We start from the raw sequence: 24224 nt of genomic DNA, 5'->3' as shown, positions 1-24224 counted from the left end.
TCGACCAGCTGAGACTAACACCACCTTTAAGAAGCAGTTGAAAAATCACTTGTTAAAAAGTATTTCAAACACACACACTCACACACAAAAAAGAAAATAAAATATCCCCGAGCAAAAAATTCCCGAGCATGTTCTATTCTTGACAAGTTAGGCCTTATCAGGGCTCTTAGTTTTTATAACTCACAATCTATGGAAACCAAATGAGAATTGCTGGTTTGTGCCAAGTAAAGTGAAGTAAAGTGTGTTACCTACTCGGCTACTACCACCCACCCTTCTTCAGAGAGGTGATTATACTTTGGAAAAAAAAGAAATTTGACCTTAAGTAAAATATTCGTGTGTGTGTGTCTCGTTGAATGAAGTTGGGAGCGTTTTTGCGCACCGCTCCACGCTGAATGCGCCAGACCCCGCCCCGGGGGCGTGTGTTGTTCGAACCTGGTTTCTAGTTCCTTCTTCCGGGCACGATGCCCCAGACGCTCCGCTAGAGTCTCCACCGTCGCTTCGGGCCGATTCCTGAGTTGCGGGGAAAAGAACGCCAGCGCGGCATCCGGTGAGCATGAGCCTGAGCGCCATGAAGCGTCCGGCGGGCAGCGTGATCGGCCTGCTCTGCTCGCACTTCGCGGTTCCATGCGCGGTCGCGGACAACAAAGGGGACCCCGGGGACGAGCTGGACGAGGCGGACTCTTTCGCGCTGAAGCCCGAGCGCCGGGACATGGGCCTGGACAGCGGCTTCCAGAGCTCCGACGACGACGCGTCCCTGCCCGCGTCCCCCGACGGGCCGCCGCGCACGATCCTGGACCGCGACCGCGACGCCCTGGAGCTCGAGACCAGGCAGCTCGTCGGCGACTTCTACCGGATCTACGTCGGAGGGAAGCCCGCCGACACGCGTCCGCACAACGCGCTGCCGACCATGAGGAAAGTCGTGGACGAGGTGCTGCGGAAGCACCAGATATCTTTCAAAAGTAAGACCCTTCTTATTTTTTAAATACCCCCGAGGCGGCTCGTCGCAGGACGGGGTTACATTAGGACGTTCGGCCCGGCCGAGTAAACAAACGCACGTTAATTCTGCGCTTAATTCTGTTGCCACGGCGACGGGGCTATATTAAAGCCGGCGGCGCCACAAAATGAACCGCAGCGCGGTAAACACGGGCGTTTTCTTGCTAAATAAAGCACCGGAAGTAAACAGGGTGCTGGTAGCCTAGCGGGTAACACACTCGCCTGTGAACCAGAAGACCCGGGTTCAAGTCCCGCTTACTACCATCGTGTCCCTGAGCAAGACACTTAACCCTAAGTGTCCCCCCGGGGGGGGGCGTCCCTGTAACTACTGACTGTATAAGGGCGTCTGGTAAATGTAAACAGCCATATTGACGCGCATACGCAACGTTTTAAAAAAAATATCAGTAATTTCTCTCTATATATATATACATTTCGAGGTGTATATATAAATATATATATAGAGGGATGAGGAATCTGAAATATGTGAGCGGTGGAATTTTTTTTTTTTGCGTTAGTGGGACGTGACTTGCGTGGGCGTGTGCGCGCGCACGACAGTTCCGAGAAGTCTGTTGCGCGACCAAGTTCCCAGAACCCGAGTTCCGCTTAAAGCGCCTTTATCGTCGGCTCCTTTTCGCGTGCAAAACGCCCCTGTTAATCATGCGCGTTTCCAGCGTCTGCAGCTAACGTGTTGCCGTCCTTTGGTCAACTCTAGTTGCGCCGTTACTAAAACCGTTTTTACGGTGCACTCCGACTGCGCATGCTCCCTTTGGACCTGCAACTCTAGGGAATCTGCATTCACATTCTGCAGGTCGCTGCGTGTTGGATATGCAGCGTCATGCATTGCATTATATTACTGTATTGCAGTGCATAACGTTGGACAAGATGAGCAAAGTTCCTGTGTGTGACTGAGCGTATTCTCTCCTTTTTATGGCCTGTCAGGAATTCATGCTTATTAAAAACACACACACACAAAGATATGTTTGAATTAATAAAATAAAAAATTCCTCAGGTATGGTCCAGAAATTGGTGCTGCAGTCTCAGAACGAGAAGATGGCCTTTGTTACGGCAGTCGCCAAGAACATATTTAAAGATGGAACCACCAACTGGGGCCGCATCGCCAGCCTGGTGGCATTTGGGGCCGTGGTCTGCCGAGAACTGAAGGCGATTGACAGGGAGGACTGTGTGGAGACCGTGACTACGCAGATCTGCACGTACCTCGCCACCGAACAAAGGGAGTGGTTCGTCAATAACAGCGGCTGGGTGAGTGCGGTGTCTGGTTGTGGCGGGCGTGGCATTCCTGCCCTGCTGACCATTAAGCCTGACCCCTCCCTGTCTTATCTCTCCCGCAGGTTGGCTTTGTGGACTTCTTTCACGTGGAGGATCCAGAGACTGTAGTCTGGAACACCTTGATTGCAGTAGCAGGCTTCGCGGGGCTGGGAGCTGGCCTGGCGCTCATGATCAGATGATCGGCCCTCTTGGGCGTAGACTCTGAAAGCCTGGAAATGCAGCGATGACACAGCCGTGTCACTGTAGTGCCTGTCCAGCCCTGCCCAGTGAGACTGCGGCACCAGCGTGGACTATGTGGACGTTTAGCTGAGGTTTATTTTTCTAAAAAAATTTTTTTTTTTTTTTTTTTTTTTTTACTGCACTTAGCAAGCAGGATCTATTTTTATAAAGTACATTACTTGTGAAAGCAAATAATCCTGTCTCTTTGACACGGCAGTGCAATGCAAAGTGCATTAAAATTTGGATGGGTGTTTTCACTTGCCGAGTACCATCTTGCAAACTAGCATCTTGTGTGTGACACATTTGTAAGTGTAATATATTTAATTTATTTATTTACTATTCTTTTCTTTTTTTTTTTGCATTTGAATATTTCTCCCATCCAGTTTTTTGCTTTTCGTTTGTAAATTAAATACTTCTATTTTTCTATGGTCGTCTTGTTTAGTTGCATTGTTGGATTTTCTGCATTTAGTCATGTTTAGATTATTAACGATCATTATCATTGTCATGATAAGATTGTCATAATCGTGTTTTATGCCTGCATTGGTGCTGATATTGCACAAGGAGTTATGGTTGTTTTATGCACTAGAGTTAAACTTTAAACCCAAGGCCTGCAGCCACACGTACGTTCTGCACCAGAAACCGCCGATCTGCGGTTAATCCCCAGGGGACTCTGCGGGTCGCTGGCAGAAAGTACCGAATTTTCGGAGGTCATGCCAGTTTCGGTTTTCGGCAGATTCAAATTTCCACTCTTTAGACCCCAGTATGTGGCCAAGGAAGGGGAGACACAATTCATAGTTTAATGTGGTGTGCAAAGGTTTGGTGCACCCCTGCCTCATCAGTTGACTATGACAAGCATTTTATCTGAGCACCAAAAGGTAAAGTTTCCTTTAAATTTCAAATGTTAAAACACATTTACGACGTTAACAAAGCTGCGTTTAGTTGTATGTGTCGCAGCAATGCTTGACGGTGGTGTGTCCGCTGTGCAGGGAGCAGGGGAATGGCAGACGGCCACTAATAGCTGTTTCTTGCATCGAGACAACGTAGCTGCTGAACCCGCAATTAACCAGACTGGCTGGCCAACATGTTTTGGGGAAAAGTGGATAAATGAGTTTGATTGGCACCAGTATCACTGACTCGATCTACCTCCATGCTTAATATGTGGAGAATGGTTCTTTCTGCGCAATTTTCTTTAAAAGTTATTGTCACTTTTGATACACAGCACACGGTGCACACAGTGAAATTTGTCCTCTGCATTTAACCCATCACCCTGAGTGAGCAGTGGGCAGCCATGACAGGCGCCCGGGGAGCAGTGTGTGGGGACGGTGCTTTGCTCAGTGGCACCTCAGTGGCACCTTGGCAGATCGGGATTCGAACCGGCAACCTTCTGATTATGGGGCCGCTTCCTTAACCACTAGGCCACCACTGCCCCATCATATGGACTTGTTATGGACTTGAGAACGCCCTCTGGAATGGAAGGGCAAAACGTTGTCAAGGATCCACAACGAAGTCCGGTTGCCGGTGAAATGATAACCTTTTTGAGATAACCATGACCTGGATGACTGAGAACCTTCACAGATATTCGTTAAAAGTACTTTTGTTGTACGTTTCGAGTCAGTTCAAGCCTAAATTCATGCTCCTCACCGTTCATTCAGTTATAAATGCTGTGGTTAAAAGGAGTTCATGAGATGGCGGGATGAGTTTATTTCATGATGTGATGCCGTGGAAGTTAGCTGAAAAAATCTGATGGCATGCTTCCTCAAATCACGCCACAGCACAAAGTTGCCGTGCAAGCACTTTCAACATGACCTGCTTCCTCCCCGCAATAGGAATCTGCAGGTTTCTGACCATTGGAGATCTAGAAATAAGGTAGTGAATAAACAAGGCCCATTGAGGACGAGAACCGGAAAAAGTGATGTGGACTTTCCAGTGGTGCCACATGACCTTTGTGGTCGGATTAGCAGGTTTGTGATATGGTGGCATCAAGACTGAGAAAGATCACCCCAAAATCCTCACCCATGTACTAAGAACAGATCTATACAGTATTATGCAAAAACGTGTGGGGGGAAAACACTAAGAATGCTTTCAAAAACTGAAATGATGATTGTTTAGGTTTAACAATTTGCAAAATGCGAAGTGAGCAAACAAAAGAAAAATTTGAGTCATATAATTATTTCTCATAGGTACACTTGCAAGTTGAAACACAGTCACTGGAATCGAAACAGCTGTGGAGGTCTAAAACTGAGGTTGTAGAAGACTCAAGGTATTTATATAGGGAAATCGGTGGCCTAGCAGGTTAGGAAGCAGACTTTTGCGGGTTACGGGTTCAAAACCTGATCCACTGAGGTCCCCTCAGACATGGGTGCCTTTTGTGGAAGGGCTAAACTACTAAGAAGTAGAACTGTGTTGCAGAGAAATTGCAGAAGGTGCTCTGGACTGAGGGCAGTTTGGTTACCAAAGGTCTGGCAAGCAGAAAGCGTTGCCATGTTGGAGGTTCCTTGGAGGTTTGTGTCTGCAATTGAAGTTGGAGATTTGGTCAGGATTTAGTGGTGTTGTCGGTGCTGATAAATGCAGGAAGATCATTTATTCTGCAGCAGGACAGTGATCCCAAACATACAGCAAATCTTCAATGCAAAGAACAACGGGAAGGCCCTGGAAATGATTGCATGCAGAAGGATTTAAGGAAGGTCTGTGGTTTATTCTGTTTTTAATAGTTGATTGTCATGAACTATTAGCACTTTCGTTTTTGAAAGCAGTTATTTCCCACACTGGCCTAAAACTTCTGCACAGTACTGTACGTTTTTGATATCTGATGCCTCATGTGGCTGTATAGCAAGTTCACATTAGTGCCGACTTTTCATAGACAGTAAAGAACTATTTGTAAGTGAGCTAGTAGTAACTTGCAGTAACTTGCTAGTAGTAACCTGTGTCCAGAAGAAGAAAGACTACAAAGTGGATGGAGTGGAAATCCTTCTGAAGCCCATCTTTGTCGCATCCAGCGCCTGTGGGGATCATGTGACACGAACAAGAGATTCTGGTCTGACACGTGAAAATGATTTGTTTGCCCAGCTCGGTTTTCAAGCCCGTTGCCTGTGCACGTGCATGCACATCTTAATTCTCACCAGCATTTCAAATGTTGAAAAGGTGAGCTTTTCAGAAACAGAACGTTTCACCGTGCTTGCAATCTTTTTTTTTTTTTTTCGAGTGGCCTTTTTGTTTTGCATTTAGAATTTTCCTGTGATTTTGAGGCCCATGCTCTGTTCACACTGCTACCTTGTTTGGCACCTTTCCTGTATTTCAACGTTTGTCATAGATTGAAAACCAATGACAAATATACAGCCTCTCAAATGACTCTAATCACTCTCAAATAGGCAACTTTTTCAAAAGCGAAACATCGCGAAACCATCCAGCAGGGTTTGGATTTTCATGAGTCACTTTTGCACCAGGTTTTTCAAATCATGAAATTGCCAAGAAGCAGCCGTGTCAGAAACGGCAAGCTGACGGATTGACACATTGCAGACATTTGACACGTTGCAGATCTGCAAACCTGCGTCAGATGGTTTGGGCTCCATATGTGAGGTGTGATGGTTGGTGATTCTGGGTAACAAAGCGCCTCTGCGGTTTCACGCGGTCGGAGCTAAATTGGCCGAACCACAAGCCTACATTCGAGGCGTTTGCACCGACTGAACCTTTCACAACAACCCGACACACATTCAGCACTTTTTTTTTTTCCATGCAGGTGAGGACGGCAGGCCTGGTGTGTGTACCCGTGCCATCGTTCATGACTCACGTATTCATGAGTACATTCCGTTTCCCTCGCCAGTCACGGCACCGTGGCACGACGTGCCACCCTTGTCACCTGCCGGGCCCCGTGTGCAACTGTGATACTCGACACACGCGTCTCTGTTTACCGGCCGCCGGACCTTTTCTATTATTAAACACATAATCTTCCTGATTACAGCTTCCAAAAAAAAGATCCCAGGGAGGCTAAATCCAAGGTTCTATGTTCCCCGGGTCTCTATGGCACAGAACGGGGACCTGGAACAGACGTAAGGACCACTCCCATCGCACCGAGGTGAGAATCCTTGCACAGATCTGCTGGAAGCTCTTTCACATGTTTATTTGATGAGTCCAGGTTCATTTCAAGACACGTCAGGCACCAAACCAGATCCATCTCCCATCTTGCAATTTGAGGGATATTCATTTCGTGTATATTACAATTGGTGTGACCCCAACAGATCAAATGCTTTTTTTTTGCAGTGGAGTTTTTTTTTTAGAAAATCGATTAAATCAATATTTTATTTCAGCAGTATGTATTTATTTCTTTCTGTTGTGGTCATACTGGTTAGAGAAGATGAGTTTCCTGCTCTGTAAATGTTTTGCACAGCTTGCTGTTCCTTATTCAGTAGTGCTTGCACTCAACCCTAATAATTTCCAATGGATATATATATAAAAACACACCCGATACAGATGAGCACTGCGAGAAGTTTATTTACTGTCATTTATTTTGGGGACAGCATGACAGGGTCAGGGCGGCACGTGGTTTCTGCTAGATTTGCGTCACAGTGTACACTTTTGACTCACAGCCACATGTGTAAATACACAGAAAAGTGGACAAACACAACAGCAGGCTAAACACTTTCAACACTCTTGAGTGTGTTGCCACATGGACTGTGAACTAGTGAAAATGCATTAGTGTCCCCACAGGCTGCTCCCCGGGCGCCTGTCATGGCTGCCCACTGCTCACCAAGGGTGATGGTTAAATACAGAGGACACATTTCGCCGTGTGCTGCAGTGTTTCACAATGACTTCACTTTCAGTTTCACAATGACCTGCAGGTCATTTTTCACCACCTAAGAAAGTCACCATTTCTGAAGTAGCTTTCCAGCTAACCATAGCCAATTTCCTTTCCTGTCCTCTCCAAAGAGTATGCCGAAGAGAAATATAAAGCCTCTGATTTTTTGCATTTTTTATTTGATTGTTAGCTATGTCTGTAGCGCCATTAAAATTGCAATTTTATTGAGCAGTGACAATCTATAAAGAAACAATCTATCTATGCTAATATGTTAAAAGCCATTATATATATTTGGACTGTCATGTTGTGCATGTGTGAAACAACGCATTTGCAAAAATATAAAATGAATAACCTGTTCATTTCAATAATGCTACACCAGTCCCAGCAAGTTCCTGTTTGAGGGTGTATCCATTTTATTTGTTTCAAATGTCCACAGAAATGTCACAGACATTTCCAGTAGGGCCGGTACCGTGACATGAATGCCCTGGCACACCCGGAGCGTCCTGCTTTTTTAAATGCAAGTGTGCATGCAGTAAACTGCAGTATACACTGCCATTCAAAAGTTCAGGGTCATTTAGGAACGTACTCGGTTTTGATGGGAAACAATTGTTCCTGCATAAAAAAAAAAAAAATGAAATGGGACCAAAACTCCAGTCCAGACATTGCTGGTGTCGTAAATGACTAGCTGGAAACTTTATCAGAAATAGTTAGTCTTGATTTCCAGTAGAAATGCTGTGTTTGTTAACCCAAGGCTGTCCATTTTAACTAGAAAACAGTTTTACTACTGCAGAATGGATGAAAATAGTTGTGCTGTTTAAAGAAGCAATATAACTGGATGAAATTCACACTGATAGAGTATCCAGTGCATCTGCAAATGTTGGTTGCCTCCCAACCCAACAGAGTCTCCGTGGGACGAGCTGGAAAAACAAGTTTCGAATTAAGGGGGGCTACTGCAGACCAGTGCATACTTTCAGGGGTCTAGTGAAGTACATGCCTTTCAGTGGTCGGGGCAGGTTCGGAGCAAACGGGGCGGGCTTGATTTAACGTCGTGGTGGAATTTTCCCCTGGAATTTCCTGTGTTTTGGACACAGTGCTGCACATGGCGCATCCACCCTCCATCCCAAGTGTTACATAAGCAGCTTCAGCGAAGAACAAACCAATAGTGAAAAGTAAAAGAAGATTCCCCGGTGTTGCACTGAAGCACAACAGGGACAGCCCTGAAACACGGGGCCCACGCAAGGGGAAAAACTCACAACTTGCTGGGAACCGCTATCGAAAATGCCACAAACAAAATTAATTATATCAGACACAGAATATATAATGTGGAAGGTGTGCATGTGTGTGTGTGTGTATGTATGTGTGTGTGTATGTATGTGTGTGTGTGTGTGTGTGTGTGTGTGTGTGTGTGTGTGTGTGTGTGTATATATATATATAAACACTACAGGCCAAAAGTTTGGACATACCTTCTACATTTGTAGATTCTCACTGAAGGCATCAAAACTATGAACACATGTGGAGTTATGTACTTAACAAAAAGTGGAGACCTGGACCTGAACCCAATCCAGATGGTTTGGGGTGAGCTGGACCAACAAGTGCTAAACACCTCTGGGAACTCCTTCAAGACTGTTGGAAAAACATTTCAGGTGACAACCTCTTGAAGCTCATCGAGAGAATGCCAAGAGTGTGCAAACCAGTAATCAGAGCAAAGAAACTAGAATATAAAACATGTTTTCAGTTATTTCACCTTTTTTGTTAATTACGTAACTCCACATGTGTTCATTCATAGTTTTGATGCCTTCAGTGAGAATCTACCAACGTAAATGGTCATGAAAATAAAGAAAACACATTCAATGAGAAGGTTTGTGTAAACTTTTGGCCTGTACTGTATATAGACATATTTTTTTAAACGCGCTTCTCTTTTCGTCAGAACTACTTCCTGGTGGCCACTGATTGGCCACGACGAGACTCTCTGCTTCCGCCCAGCAACAGCGGTTTCCCAGAATTCTGCTGACGTAGTTCACGGGAAGTGGTCGCAAACGTCCCCAAAACGTCGAGCGATGTTATTATCTGCGTGTGTGTTTTTTTTTTCTACTTTCCCCAAATGCGGTAGCAGTGTCATATTTAATAATAACGAACGTTGCAAAAAGTCTTAGGCACCAGTACAGAACAGTGTAAACAAAATCGCCCTTTATCAGAGTCGAGCGACAAAGTATGAAATGCTGGTTAAATATCGATTGACCCGTGAGTTTTATCGCACAATTTATTTGTGTTCTTCTTTTCGTGAAACAATGACATTATGTGTGTAGAGAAGTAAACTCGTCGAACAGGAATGTGTGTAGATCATTCAACCCCCAGCTTTTGTAGCAGAAAGTTATTTTATTACTATTTGTGTGTGTTACATTCATAGACAGTCTCCCTCCCCACACCAAAAAAAAAATCGTTTCACAACTGCCTAAAACTTTTGCATAGAACTTTAATGTTCTATGAGTGTGTGTGTGTGTATTTTTGTTGACTCTCATGAAGCTTACCACTGAATGAATTTCATTCAGGTAGGTCTGGTGTGTGTGTGTGTGTGTGTGTGTGTGTGTGTGTGTACTGGATAGATGGCTGGCTATTTCCATATTTCCCCATCATTAAGGAGTCCCGCCCTGTCTCTGGCCAGGTGTCTGCAGGACCCTATCAGGTAGAGGGTTGGTTTTACCTGCAGTAAACCTGCAGAGAGAACGTGCTTCCTGTTAAACCGCACGTGTGCGCCGCTTCGGCTTCTTCTTCTTCTTTTTTTCCCTTCAGATGAGCTCCCTTGTAAAAATGAAGTAAATGTGGGTCACTGTGGTGACCTACATTGAACTCTGCTCAAGTGCCTCCTGTTGTAAGCAGGTGCCTCAGCTGGAATCATCTGCGTTTGAACTTTCTCTTTATTTAGTAGACAGGAAGGAGGTGGGGGTCACAGAGCCCCCCAGTGGATGGCAATCGTAGGTTGAATGTGACCCCCTCAAAGACAAAGGCCCCCGCCGGTGTCGTACCCAAATGTAGATTTCGATTCCCGTCATAAGGAGGCCTCAAACAGAGAATGTGACTTCCTGCTTCCTGCATGTTCTGCTGATATGCTTCCCATTTTCCTCATACTTGCGTTGATGTAGCCATGCCTCATTCCTTTCACGAACCACGCGGAACCATTCTCCCCTCTGCACCCCACCCAGCATGCGTGAAGGAGCTTTTTGTTAAAAGAATTACTTCAATCATTTCAACACACAGACTAAATTGTGCATTTGTTTAATCATCCAATAGGGTGTGATAATTTATCAGACGCCCTTATCCAGAGCATTTATCAGACGCCCTTATCCAGAGCGATTTACAATCAGTAGTTACAGGTCTTTCTCAGGGACACAATGGTAGTAAGTGGGATTTGAACCTGGGTCTTCTAATTCATAGGCGAGTGTGTTACCCACTAGGCTACTACCACCATAGTAAATATTTTGTGGTATAAAATATTTAAAGCACTAAAATATATTCACGCTGTTAATCCAGCTGCATCTTGCCTACTGTCACCTCACACATACCTGTCACACCGGCACTTACCATGCAGGGAGCATAGGAGCGGCAACCAACCGTACTTTCTTGCTCGCAACAATGTAGCTGCTTAACCCGCAATGAACCTGGCTGATTGGCCACGCAATACCTGAGTGAACTTTTGGTTCTTTACCAACCGCCACGCCCCCTTCGATCAATGGGTGCAGGGTCACTACTGGTACCAAAAGTGCAGAAGGTCACAGCTGGGAGCAGATCCTTCTCCTATAGAGCTCCGCAGTTGTGGAATCTGTTTTCTCAGGCTTTTTGTTAAAATCCTAGACCTTCATTTCACTTCACTCTGACACAGTGTCAATTATAAAGTTCAGTTTATCACAGAGTCCCCCTGTTAGACACAGACACAGACAAAGTTAAATTCACCCTAGTTAGGCTGTCCTAGTTAGGGTACCGGGCCACTGTAGCACCAATATACCACTATAACCACATATTTCAGAATCGGTCGTACAGTGCAACCGTCTGCCGCTGCTTCTGTTTGTTTTTCTCCGAGACACGGAATCAAGCACCCAGACTACAGTGAAGAGACCAGCAAATAAATCCTGGTTCCTGATGACTGCTAAACAAGGACATACCATGAAACAAACCAGAGGGTCACCACAGCCATTCCCACCGTAACAACTACAGCTTCAGGGATCTTCAAATGGACCAGTAACATCATTGTGGACACGTAATCTAGACCATGACACTGACTACATCCTCCGACTCCTCCAACCCTACAACTGTAGAACTTATTATTATATCATCACCAACCCTGCACTGACACCATTTGCAGGCTCACTCTACCCTGGAAGGGGGTCCCTCTCTGTATCACTCCTTCCCAACGTTTCTTCCTTTCTTTTTTTTCTCTCTCCTAGAGTTTTTTGTGTGGAGTTTTTCCTTGTGTGCAGAAGGGTCAAGTGTGGGGTGTCAACTGTAGGGCCTGTCAAAGCCCATTGAGACATACTGTATGTGATTTTGGGCTATATAAGAAATAAATGTTGTTGTTGTTGTTGGTGGTGTTCACATTGGAGAAAATTGCAGGATTGTGTTTGATTGGAATGTTGAACGTTCTACCGCAAGCTGCGCAAAGCGACAAATCCACAATTCAATTCAGCGGTACACAACGTCATCTCTTTCAAAGTGAATGGCAAGCACCTCTGTTTTCGCCTTAAGAATGTACGTGTGAGCATAACATTTCGTATAAATATAGTAAAATTTTAAATACTATAGTGATGGGGATAAACTTTGAGATAAAAACAGGAGCAGCTAACATTTGCACCACTAATGAGGGAGGAGACTGAGCCACGCCCCCTAAACATTTTTGACATTTTAAGTTACTTTCCCTGGAACTCAGTTACTAACTAAGTTCCTATTTGAAATGTGTAACTAGTAGCTATAACTAATGACTATAACTATAACTAAGAAGTAATGTGCCCTACAACATGTGTGTATATATACATTTTAGACTTAATTTTAAGTAATGAATTGATTGACAGACCTAGTAATAATACATATTTATGCATAGATTAAGGGTAATTCTTTATTTACCAATCTTGTATAATTGAAAATGTCTATAAATACATGTGTAAATAAAAACTAAAATGAAGTATGTGTAGGTTTACTAGAGAAAAGTACAACTGTCCAAGAATAATGATGATATGGCGAGGTGGCCTTATAAAGACAATTTTGCTTGCCATACGACAGCGTGGCTCCTACATCACATAATAAACATGAGTTAATACACTTGCTTTAATAAAATCTGTTAAATATCATACTATGGCTTGCTGGAGATATGCAACATGCAGTCAGTAAATTCTAAATGTTGGAGCCCTTGTACAAACGCACTATTTGTTGTGTTAAGTCAATATTTTTGTAATGCTTTTGGGTGCATTTAATGGTCCAGGTCCAACTCTCTCTTTATTCAGCCACATGATGCTTCATTTCATGAAGGATCGATCCTGTGCAGGTGCGTTCTACAGACAGAGGAAAAAATCTTTCTCAGCAACAACCCCTCACGTACGTGTTCTGCTTGGAAAGTTCTGATGGTTTTGTTTTTTTTGTCAACATTTAAAAAGCACATAATTGCTATTTGAAGTAGACCAGTTCGAAGGAGAGTCTGATTCATCTGTTCTGTGGGCCTGCAGTCTGCTGTGGCGAACGGGTGGGGTGCGTCATGGTCAGCAGTGAGTCACCCGGTTCTGCTTTATCGGCCTTATTGATAGTGGGCATAAAGAGAGGCCGACACGTGACCTGCTGACGCACAGCAGACTGTTCTGGTGGCTGCTACAGCCCCCGCAATGACACTGGAGCACAGCTGGGACACTTTCATGGCGGAGTTCATCAGAATTAGATGAAGGTGAATATTTACGTTCAGAAGCCATTCTTGCCCATGGACGCCTCATGAGACAGTCGCCGCCTCGGCTGTGTGACAGACGCCTAGAAACAAAGGCCGAGAAACAAAAGCAACAACAGTTGAAATCATTCGCACAAAGGGATGAGGACAATGACGATGCAGGAATGTATTACCGCAGCGCTATACAGCCGTGACTGATCCGGGTGTGGCCAGGAACGGGCTGGAATGCTGTGACTGTTTGGGTTTTGTTTTGGTGGGCGGTGAGAGAGTTTTGGAAACTCTGATTGTTTAATATGAGAGTCTGACAGCGGCCGGCACATCTGTTCATGTAGGCGGCCAGTTACTGCAGAAACGTGTAAACTTTTTACCACTCATCTTGGCAACAAAACATTACCAAACTGTCAATTATCATATAATAATAATAATTATACACAAAGACCTTCTAAATATTCAGAATGCTGATTTTGATGTATATTTGACACATTTTATATTATTGAGGTGAATTCTGGATGAGTTCTTAAAATCACATAACCTTCAATAACCCTTAAGATACCAGAAAATCCCAGCAAAAATCTAATAATTTAGGATTAAAATATCTGATTCTGAAACTGAAAAAGTTTCTGAACATTTTTTAAACTGATTAGAACATATATTGATCATGTATTGTCACTTAAATAGGTTTTCATTTCAGACTAATTGCATATGATGCCAATAGAAAAATATACCCCGCTGACTGGCTGCGGTGGGTGTTACGCACAAAAATAGCACTTGCTGTCAGAATTGTTCCACTGCACCACAGAATCGTTCCACTGCACCGAATTAACCCATAAAAGTGGGTTAATTCGGAAAAAAGCATTATTAACATTTAGCTAGTCAGTTCTTTTATATACGTTTTAGTTATTATGTGAAGATTATTCATTAGTATGCAATATCATTGATATATAAATTAACTATTAATTTAATTCCATCTTTCTAGAGAGAGTCTAGATTCATTCATTAATTTGTCATGCAGAATGCAGCAGCATTAGAAATCTAGAAAACAGAGCTCCGTCTCTTTATCCAGGAAGGGAAATGTTAAATTATGAATATGTTACAGTTATTTAAGGTTCCTAAAACTGTACTCAACATTTAACGATACACAATTCATTTAGGGCTTCTTTACTCTGGCATGGTCACCTGATGACGACACACATGCTTAATATGAGGTGTCACAGTTTCTACGGATTCAGAGGCATTTCTGAACGGCAGTGGGGCTTTCACCATACTCAATATTACAACAGGTTCTGGACAGGAAGTGAGGTCACCAGGCCGATCAGAGAATGTCAGTGTGTCACAGTACGTTTCTGAGGTCAAGGCAACACGTCGGGAACATGTCACATGGACACAAACATCACGCAAAGACTCGCAACTCAGGAAGTGAGTGATACAGACAGTTCCGGCCCTTTCCCTCATCTGGATTCAAATTCAGAACGACATGTGTGTGAAAGGTGGGACAATTTCTCCGTCTGAGCAATCACTGTAAAACGTCGCGACACTCACCCGCCTGTGAATGGCCTCCGAAACCCCGGCGGCGCTCAGTGCTGCGATCCGGTTCTGTATGTCACACATCTACAGTGTTCAGACAGACAGAGTTAGGAATGAATCTCAATAAAAACACAAATTCATTCAGACACTCGATATACAGAATGTTGAATGCAGACAGGGGTGCACACACACTTCACTCACACCTACAGTAAATTTTGAGTCGCCAATCCACCTAGTGTACATGGCTGTGAGGAAACCGGAGAACCTGAAGGAAACCCACAAGGACGCGGGGAGAGCACGCAAGCTCCGCCCACACGAGCCGAGGCCACAACGCTAACCGCAAATGAAACATTTTGTTCCCATTAACTACGTACTGAACAAATATGCGAATGACTTCAGATTCCACAGCACTGAGATGGAGGGCATGCTGGGAGGGCGTGTGTGTGCGTGTGTGTACTCTGAGCGCTCAAACACTCACACTGCACGCACAGCACACCAGCTGTACAGCGATGTGTGTCACCGTGAGGCGGCTGCAGCAGACAGGATTTCACAATTGCTGTGTCAAAACAAGGGTTGCCATGTCTGTGTGTTTGTGTGTGTGTGTGTGTGTTGCTACGTGTGACTGTGTGTAATGATTACAGAGTTTGTGTTCTTGCCTATGATTCTGTCTACATGTAACTTAAACTCTGAAATGTGAAAAATGTTAAAAATGTTTGGGCTTGATTTTTGTTGCTTAAGAGTTTCTGCTCCTTCCAGTGACGTGTTCCTTTTAGAATGCGAAAAATGTTTGAAAGGTGCGTAATGGTCGTCATCCTGTAAGATGAGAGTTAAGTTTGCAGAAGCCCCACCTCGCTCTGCGTATTCTGGACCTTGGCGGCCGCTAGCGCCACTTTGTCCTCCAGCTCGGACAGTTCAAAGTTGGCGGTGAGGCTGGGCCTGGTTCTGCCTGGGTCCTCCGTGGGGGCGAACTGGTCCACATGTCGCTCCGTCGACAGGGGAGCCTTAAAACACATTTTTACTTTTTTCTCCTGTGAAACTCTTTCATTATACCAGCAAGATAAAAAAAAAACAATCTAGTGCTGCTTTCAGTTGTTATGTGAGAAATATCTGGGCGTCCACATGGCGCCGATCCTGGTCACTTCCAGCTGCTGCTTGGACCCTTTAAATGGTGTATTCCATAATTGTTATTTTCTGTTTCCATAATGAATACAATTTCTATAACAAATTGTCAAGTTTCCACATCTCATCACTCCTTCTCCAGCGCAGCATGAAAAATACATTACCTGGAACACTTACAGAAACTTATTTTAAAGAAAAAAAGCTTTTTTTATGCAATTTTATCTTACCGTACGTAATTTTACTTTATTTTACTGGTTTATTTATTAATTTATTAATTGTTTTTTTTTGTGTTATATATTTACTACAGATTCTACAGAAACGATGCCATTTGTGAATGAGAAGGATGGTGAAAAGTACATGACAAATTTAGATCTTTTTTGACTGGATCATTTCTTGACAATTCTTTCTGCCACTGAAACATAGAAAATTCCGTTTTTTTTTTTTTTTTGCATATCTGTCTAAAACATTTTAACTCAACCCCGTCACAGGCATTTTGTAATTCCACTATTATTTTTTTTTACAATAGGCTTATGAGCTTCCATTTGCATGACCCAGCAGTTAATGTGTAATTAATAATATATATTTTATTAGATAAAAAATAAAGCAAAACCCAGAATATCTACTTCATTATCTTCAAATGCATGACTGTCACTGAACTTTGGATTTTTGCTAGAAAAGTGCAACACTTTAATGTTTACAAATATAACTTGACATATTTGTCATGACATAATAAATACTATAAAAACACATCTTGATGCTTTATTGTGTTAATTCATGACAGGTTTGAATGTTCTAGACTAATGTTGAACATGTTGTAACAGGGTTGATTGCCCAAGGATCACTCACCACTTTGTCATCAATTTTACGAGTCTGCATGCATGTAGGTGTGGTGTGAACTAAAATTTATTTGTAACTACATGTGTTGTAAACTTCAGGATGCACCAACTGAAAGTTCACAGTAACTGATGAAGCCTAGTCCATCTCCATGGTCTATGTGGTCCTAGTCTGTTTGGTGCCCTGGGTGAACACCCCCATGAATTAAATGTGCTGTATTTGGAAGCACCCCGACTCCCTGCCCTTTCGACAGATTTGAGAGCATATATGGGTGTGATAGAATTCAGTGTATATAGTGGTGCTGAATTTATTTTAATTGTCTGTTCCACCTTAAATACTGCAGGCTGCAATACTAGTTATTTCACATGGAAATGTCCGTATTCATCATGAACCTATGTGTACATGAGCAAAGTTCCCAGGTCAATTTTACAGTGAAAAATGTTTTGGGCCAGAAAGGTATTAGTTGATACTATTTCTACACATCCTATTTTACCCTAAACATGTTGGTTTTCAGTGGCCCAGAGCTTTTAAATTGTATTTTTTTTTGTAAAAGAATGCCAATCCACAGTTTCCATGTGAAGACACTTGATACCATTTCTAATAGTTAGGGTTAATTTTGAGTGGGCACAGAGATGGTCACCATATACAGATTTATAATGTTCTTTATTTCTGAAACAGATTTCCTGGCTGTAAGCCTCGCTGAACTACACGATACGGGTCCTACAGCCTGCTGAGCAGTATTTAAGGTGGAACTGACAATTTGAATTAAGAACTAATAATTCAGCGTCCTGTTTTACGTTGTGAGCTGGTTATTAGATGCTGTTACAGCCAGTCAGAGAATCTCCTGCCGCCCCTACGAAGCAGCAGGAGCACCTTGCAACACCATCATGGGTGCACGGTTGTTCCAAGACATCCTCAAATGGATACCACAGGAACTCTCATTTAGATCTTGGATTCTGTTCTTCTTCCCTGCTTCAGCATCTCTTTTCCATCTCTGCTGTTTAGGACACTGAACCTACTGAAATGGCACCGTTTCTGTAGAATCACCCGTACATATTTTTTTTTATTAAAATCAGCATTCTAACTTATATCTCTCTGCTGCGCTTTCACTCCCTGAAGTCCAACACATAGAGAATGAGGAGGAGCTTCTTCCCACAGGCTATCCGAGCCCTTAACAACAACACTACATAGAACTCCAATACACTCCAGCACTTTCACTTTCAATCACTCTGGATTCTTTGCACAAAATCACTTTGCACAAAACCTCTGCTCTTTTACTCTTTTTTTGTCTTTATACAGACTTTCACTCATTTGCACACCTTCACCCTACCTGTTACACATATTTTATGTTAAAGACATAAAAGTGTAATATTTGGTTGTTTTTGCAATATTTGCATATTGGTTTTCATTGTATACTTTGCAATACCGTGGTCTGTAGCAGTCGCTAAAAGCATTTCACTGCATATCACACCGTGTATGACTATGTATGTCACAAATAAAATTTGAATTTGATTTGAATAAATGAAAGTGAAAGTGAAGTGATTGTCATTGTGAAACACTGCAGCACAGCACACTGTGACACAACGACATGTGTCCTCTGCCTTTAACCATCACCCTTGGGGAGCAGTGGGCAGCCATGAAAGGCGCCCGGGGAGCAGTGTGGGGGGACGGTGCTTTGCTCAGTGGCACCTCAGTGGCATCTTGGCGGGTCGGAATTCGAACCAACAACCTTCCGCTTCCTTAACCGCTAGGCCACCACTTTTGTGTAAATACAGAACGCAGGAAACTGGGCAGGGCTATCTGTGAAATATGTTACTATGAACATTCATCTCATCATAAGTTTTAATCTACTCCTAAACACCCAAATTATTGTAAAATGCACTAGTTATAAAATACAACTAGTACTCAAATTCTATCAAAGTATGAGTGTGCTATTGGTTAGTAAAATTATTTTGTTGTCACGGTGACATATGTCTGTTTTTGTGTGTGTGTGTGCGCGAGGACAGACCTTCGTTGGCCCAGCCTGAAGCTCAGCACTTGAACCGCTCTGTCCTGCCCATCCCGGGAGCATTGTCCCGCCCACAGTCCCCATTGGCTGTTCTTCCTCGTCTGAAGAGACGCACTTATCACTGATGTTCCCTGTCAGCTCGTCCAGTTTTTTCCTCAGCTTCTGCTCCTCCAGCTCCTCTGGAGACGGCTGCTCTGGGATCTGGGGCCACGTCAATCAACCCATCATGCAATCAATCATTGTCAACAGATTAATCACAGTTGCCACTCATGATCACATCAGCCATGTACTCATCCCCCTACGTTACAGACCTGCTGGACGGGCGTGGTCATTTTCTGCTCCAGCCGGTTCAGGAGGTCTTCTATGGCAGACAGTCGCTTGGTCAGATCATTAATCTGGACATCAGAGGGAAGGACGGCATCATTGTGATTCAGCTGGATTTGCATTTACAGTAAATAAACAGAAAAGGTGACATTTGGAAAGGTGACGTTATCAGTCGGCTGGGTGAAGGTGTGTAGGTGTATCAGAGCAGCTGATGTAGCTGGGCAGGGTTCAGTTGATAAGGGTTGATAGCCAGGCAGGGTTCAGTTCGATATGGCAGGAATTTATTATCCTCTCAGTTAACTGCAGCCAGGCCTTGTCATTTTGATTCGTATCGAAATGAAACGCAGAAGAGCCTTAACCACACATGAATGTCACGGATCCATGAGAAATGCCCCAGGGAATTCTGCTCAACGTGAAAATGAAAGTGAGGTGTGTGAAGAGAAAAGAGAATGGGGATATTCCAGGCCGCAAAAAAACAACAACACGGAAAATACAATATGTGTTTCTGATGCACAAATCTAGCAACATTGCAAAAATGTAATTAAAAAAATTATTGTTTTTTCTGCAATAAAAAATGAACACTGATCAGCTACTATGATTTATATTTACTTGTCCTTCTATGATAATGGAGCCTATGAAGCATTTCGATAACTTGTAGTATTGGTGTATTTCATACATAAATGTTTTTTAATTCTGAATAAATATTTTTCTGCATGTATGCATTCGGCGCCACCTTCTGGTGAAAACACCTCAAAACACCATCGTGTAAGACAACGTTGTGAAGTGTGAAGCCCCGCCTGAGACCTACCATCTGACGGTGGGCGTGGCCGTTACCTGAGGGGGCGTGGACAGTGGGAGGTTCTCCTGTGATGAGGCGTGGTTTCGCCTGCGGGGTGGCGGGAGATAGAGGAAAAGGTTCTCAGAGTCCTCCTCCATGTCAGAGTCGTCCACACTCTGCGAATGTTCGCTCCTGGCGTCCGGGAAGGTGGCATCATCTGATAATAAGTCAAAGATTGTTCAATTTTGTACCACAGCCTTTGCACTATGATTGGCTGGGAGGAATCGTGGGATTTAGGTCACCTGTGTTACCGTCACAATTATGCCCTATATCAGGTGTCACTTGACCACAATAACTGTAATGAAAGGGTTGAAATGAAGGGGTTGACGGAGCATTTTTACCAAGGGTTGCCCATCCGTCCAGCCCATCGTGCTGGTCAGCCCCCGGCCCAAAGCAGCTGTGGATTTGCTGGAAGATGGACGCCAGGTCCTCCTGCACACGCCCGCGCTGGTTCCCAAAGTCTGTCCTCTCCAGGCTCATCGGCCTCTACCAATCACATCCTCATGTGTTTATCTGTGCGTCTACTGTCCACGGCAGCAGTGTTCTGACAGTGGCCTACAGACTCGAACCAGATGACCACAAAGTCACAGGTTCACAATCCACTTACTGGCAAGACACGTAACTCTGAGTGTCTCCAGAGGGACTGTCCCTGTAATAACTGATTGTATGTCATTTTGAATAAGGGCTTCTGATAAAAGCTCAGGAACTGGAGAAAATGGCACCGAAGCGATTAAAATTTCAGATGTTGATGGTTATAGATTATGAACGACATTATCCTGGGACCATTAATGAAGCCAGTGATCTATAAATAGACAGAGGGCTGAATGTACCTTCAGTGTCTCTCGGCAAGAGTTTGTTGAATAGCCACTTCCTGGGTCAATGTCGAGCAGGTCAGCAGAGAGGACCCGCCTGGAATTTCTTTTCTACGAGCAAATTCACAGACAACGTATGCATTGTTTTGAACAGCTACATTGGTGCAGATCTTTGGTGCAGTATTAGAGGAGAGTAGTAGTATGCGGTGAGTACCAGTCTGTAGGGGGTCTGGTCCGAAGCCTCGGTGTGTTCCTCATCCCGTCTGTACGCCTCAGCTGTGCGGGGAGAGACCAACTACGTGAGAGCGAGCAGCAAACATGGCACACAACCCATACATATCAACTGTTCTGTAAGAACACCTCCGCGTGGCGGAGTATTAGAATAAAGTGAACGGAAGCAGTAGGGTCTGGGTGACATCTACCGGGTTGTTGTTGGTAGTGAAATTCTGAACTCACTGTGAATATCAGGCATGCTGCGGGTGTCTTCGTCACGGGGGCCTGAAGGAGAACAATGAGGAGAGCACCCCCTCAGGTCAGCTGGGGAGTAAATGCGCTCTTCGCTCATCCTTCTGTAGAGAGATTTCAGGATGGTGGCGCTGCCAAAGCGCTTGAAGCGCGAGCGGACGTTCTCATGGTACCACTCCAGGGTGCCAATCTTCAACACTCTGCAATGTGACACAGATGTCACAGACATCAACCAGAGAGCAACGTGTCATTTCGAGTCGAAAATGTAAGTAGGCCCATATTTTATTGGTGTGTTTCTGAGGTTACGGTGTATTAAATGAGTAATGGTCTGTGGAGACCACCATGTAAGGTATATTGACCGTGTGTACGACATCACTTTGAATATTAGTTTGCATGATCGTAATCAGACCGTTCCGTGTGTTGTAGTAAATGACAGGGAATAACGAAAATAAATAATTCTTAAATAAATTAAATGAAAGCCTTGTTTTTTATGCCTATTTAGCTATTACAGGTTTTTTTTTTTATATGATCATTATAGTAAGAAATTTGTACAGTTTGGAAAAGTGAGAAAAGTTGATACATTGAAGTTTCTAATAATCACTACACTACATATTGCTATTTGATTGTATTGAATAGTTGATTTATGATATTGAGTACCGGGCCATTCTGCAGGGGTCGCACACCCAGCCGCGCTCCTTCACGTTGTACCGGCTGCAGCCCTTGCAGATGTGCAGGTTGCAGTCGAGGCACTGCCGCCGGCTGTTCACCAGGAACTTGAAGGGCTTGAGGCAGCGGATGCACAGCGAGTCAGAGATGGACGCCTCGCACCTCAGCAGCTCCCGTTTGGTGTCCTCCTTCTCCAGTCTGGTCTTCAAATCTCTGTCATGCAGCCAGAAAAATATCATTCATGAACTGAAAGCAACAACAAAACACCCTGAGACCATCTGGTTAACATCTGAATTATTATAGAATTATGACATGACCGTTAAATAAATGTTAAATATGCAAATGATATTACATATGAGTCCCCATTGGAGGTCATTATTTTGTCTAATTTTTCTATTCAGCCCCTTCAGGATTTTGTGGCCTTTTTGGGAGTTTTTGTCTCAGCCTAAAAAAACTGATTTCATGGCAACTATTAAAAAAAAAATTTGCATTGCATGTTACAATGTTTTTTTTTTTTTTCCATTTTTGGAAGTGAAATTGTGTGTGTTTTTACATTTTGTGTAATTTATTAAAAACCAAAGGCAGCTTGTGGCAACTGGTACAACTGCCTCTTGTTATGGTGACAGAATACAGTACAGGGAACTGCAGTGCACTGCCTTTGGCCATCATTTCTTTTTGGAATGCCACACAATCCTGCATCTCCAAAGCGGATCAGAAATTGACATTTTTTTCTCTTTGCTAGTACTCTTAAAGGCAAGGTATTTGAGATTCACTATTTGTTACTATATTCTAATACTTCTAATTATGATGCTTTGAAACCAACATGCGAACCTGAGGACTGGAACGAGGTTTGCAACAGAATTTTCCCCAAATGTACTTCGATTTCTTAGCAAGTTTAAAATTTTTCCATAGAACATATGTTACACCCACTAACCTCCACAGAATGTTTGCTAATACATCAAATTTGTGTTATAAGTGTAAATTATACACTTTTTCATGTTTTGTTTGGAATTTATACAGACATTCAGGGGAAGCAATTTCAAAGATTTCTGACTTAAAGGTCCTCCTCTGATTTGGCACAAAAATGCATTTTACTCCTTTGGTCCAGTCCTCATGTTCCGCCCCACAAGAGTGATTGACGCATGATCTCAATTCTGGAAAGGACAGATTTTGGAGACTTTCTCATCTCACCCCAGCCGGTCCTCCTCTTTCTTCCTCAGGCTGAAGTCCCTCTGCACCACCTGCCAGATGTGCTTCGCCTCCTCGTCCGTGAGTCTGGACAGGTCCACGTTTCGGCCTGCAGCCATGGCCGGGATCATTATACTCCGGCTGTCTGGCTGGGAACAGATATATACGTTTGTCCATTTGGCCATCAGATAACTATCACAAATCACACTCAGGTTGCTTGAACACACCAAATATGATGACCCTGCCCAAAGACAAAAATGGAACCCCCCCCCACCAGTTACAAGAATCATGCAATAGGTGCGAGAGCAGCATTGTGTCACCATATTTAAAAAAAAACATTTAAGTCCTGTGCTCTTGCTTTTTTATATTTTTAATTGAACAAACCGGCGGCTTGTCCTCGTAATCTAATTTCCATTAGAAACAGGCCGTCCCTTCAGCCGCATGACTACATCTGCGAGAGGTGGAATGTGCTCAGACCACGGTCGGACTTTATTTAAACAGAAACGCTGCATTTAAACTATGAGTGTTTATTTTTTTTTTATGTTTAAATGCATATTTTTCCAGAGATCTTTTGGACGTTTATCGTCTTTAAATATTGTGACGACGACAAAGGTCAGAAGATTGTTACCCAAGCGACCTTGATGCTGAGGGCTTCTTAATAAGAATGGTTGAAAAACATCTCAACATTCACAGCAGAAGCAGAAAAGCAGTTAAAGCAGACAGATTTACCTCCTCGTTCAGCTCTGCGGTGAAATCCCCCCGACGCCGTCCAGACTGCAGCCAGCGGAGGGGCTGACCAGGCGCTCAGTCCATCACATGTCCAGCAGGCCGGGGTGGAGGAACTCGGGGGGAAAAACAGCACTTTGATCTCCGCCTACATGTCAGGAACGCGCTGGAACTTTCTCCAAAAAGCCTGAGGAGGACCGATCGGTCAATTTACGGACAAGAGTGAGGCTCACAAGGTTCCCGTTCTCTCGGTGTGAAGCCCCAAACAGGAGAGATGCTGGATTTTAGCTAAACAGGTGGAATTAAAACTGAGACATCATCACATGACTGCACATGGCTCTGCTGGACACACACACACACACACATGCGAGGGCATTGCATTGTAATTACAGAGGCATTACATGCAGACTGCGCATCGCTGTTCTCCTTGAACGGAGTTTAATGCGCCGATTTGACGCGCCTGCTGGAGCTTTGATGTGGATGAGCTCCTTGTGAAAGTTGTAATGTTGGTC

General features: G+C 43.8%; 2 protein-coding genes across 3 annotated transcripts; one reads left to right on the top strand and one right to left on the bottom strand.

Annotated features, from left to right (window-relative positions):
• The first annotated feature begins 256 nt into the window (after nucleotides 1-256).
• Nucleotides 257-7961, top strand: LOC114770011 (induced myeloid leukemia cell differentiation protein Mcl-1 homolog). The gene is made up of 4 exons (XM_028963590.1): nucleotides 257-959; nucleotides 2003-2253; nucleotides 2343-2804; nucleotides 6458-7961. The coding sequence occupies exons 1-3, from the start codon at nucleotides 554-556 to the stop codon at nucleotides 2457-2459; spliced, it is 774 nt and encodes a 257-aa protein (XP_028819423.1). The 5' UTR covers nucleotides 257-553; the 3' UTR covers nucleotides 2460-2804; nucleotides 6458-7961.
• Nucleotides 7962-12381: 4420 nt separating this feature from the next.
• Nucleotides 12382-24189, bottom strand: LOC114770722 (melanophilin-like). Of its 2 annotated transcripts, none has more exons than XM_028964853.1 (14): nucleotides 23716-24189; nucleotides 22990-23135; nucleotides 21790-22011; nucleotides 21124-21332; nucleotides 20882-20943; nucleotides 20686-20778; nucleotides 20197-20341; nucleotides 19852-20012; nucleotides 19005-19088; nucleotides 18694-18894; nucleotides 15581-15733; nucleotides 14748-14816; nucleotides 13224-13291; nucleotides 12382-12828 (listed from the first exon to the last, which is right to left on the bottom strand). In XM_028964853.1, the coding sequence occupies exons 2-13, from the start codon at nucleotides 23115-23117 to the stop codon at nucleotides 13226-13228; spliced, it is 1593 nt and encodes a 530-aa protein (XP_028820686.1). In that variant the 5' UTR covers nucleotides 23118-23135; nucleotides 23716-24189; the 3' UTR covers nucleotides 12382-12828; nucleotides 13224-13225. The 2 variants fall into 2 exon arrangements, with proteins under 2 accessions (XP_028820686.1, XP_028820687.1); XM_028964854.1 differs by having other exon boundaries at nucleotides 22990-23131.
• Nucleotides 24190-24224: the final 35 nt, after the last annotated feature.

The sequence above is a fragment of the Denticeps clupeoides genome, chromosome 20 (genome assembly GCF_900700375.1).
Source record: "Denticeps clupeoides chromosome 20, fDenClu1.1, whole genome shotgun sequence".
NCBI classification, from domain to species: Eukaryota; Metazoa; Chordata; class Actinopteri; order Clupeiformes; family Denticipitidae; genus Denticeps; species Denticeps clupeoides.
This window is presented reverse-complemented; position numbering and strand designations above follow the sequence as displayed.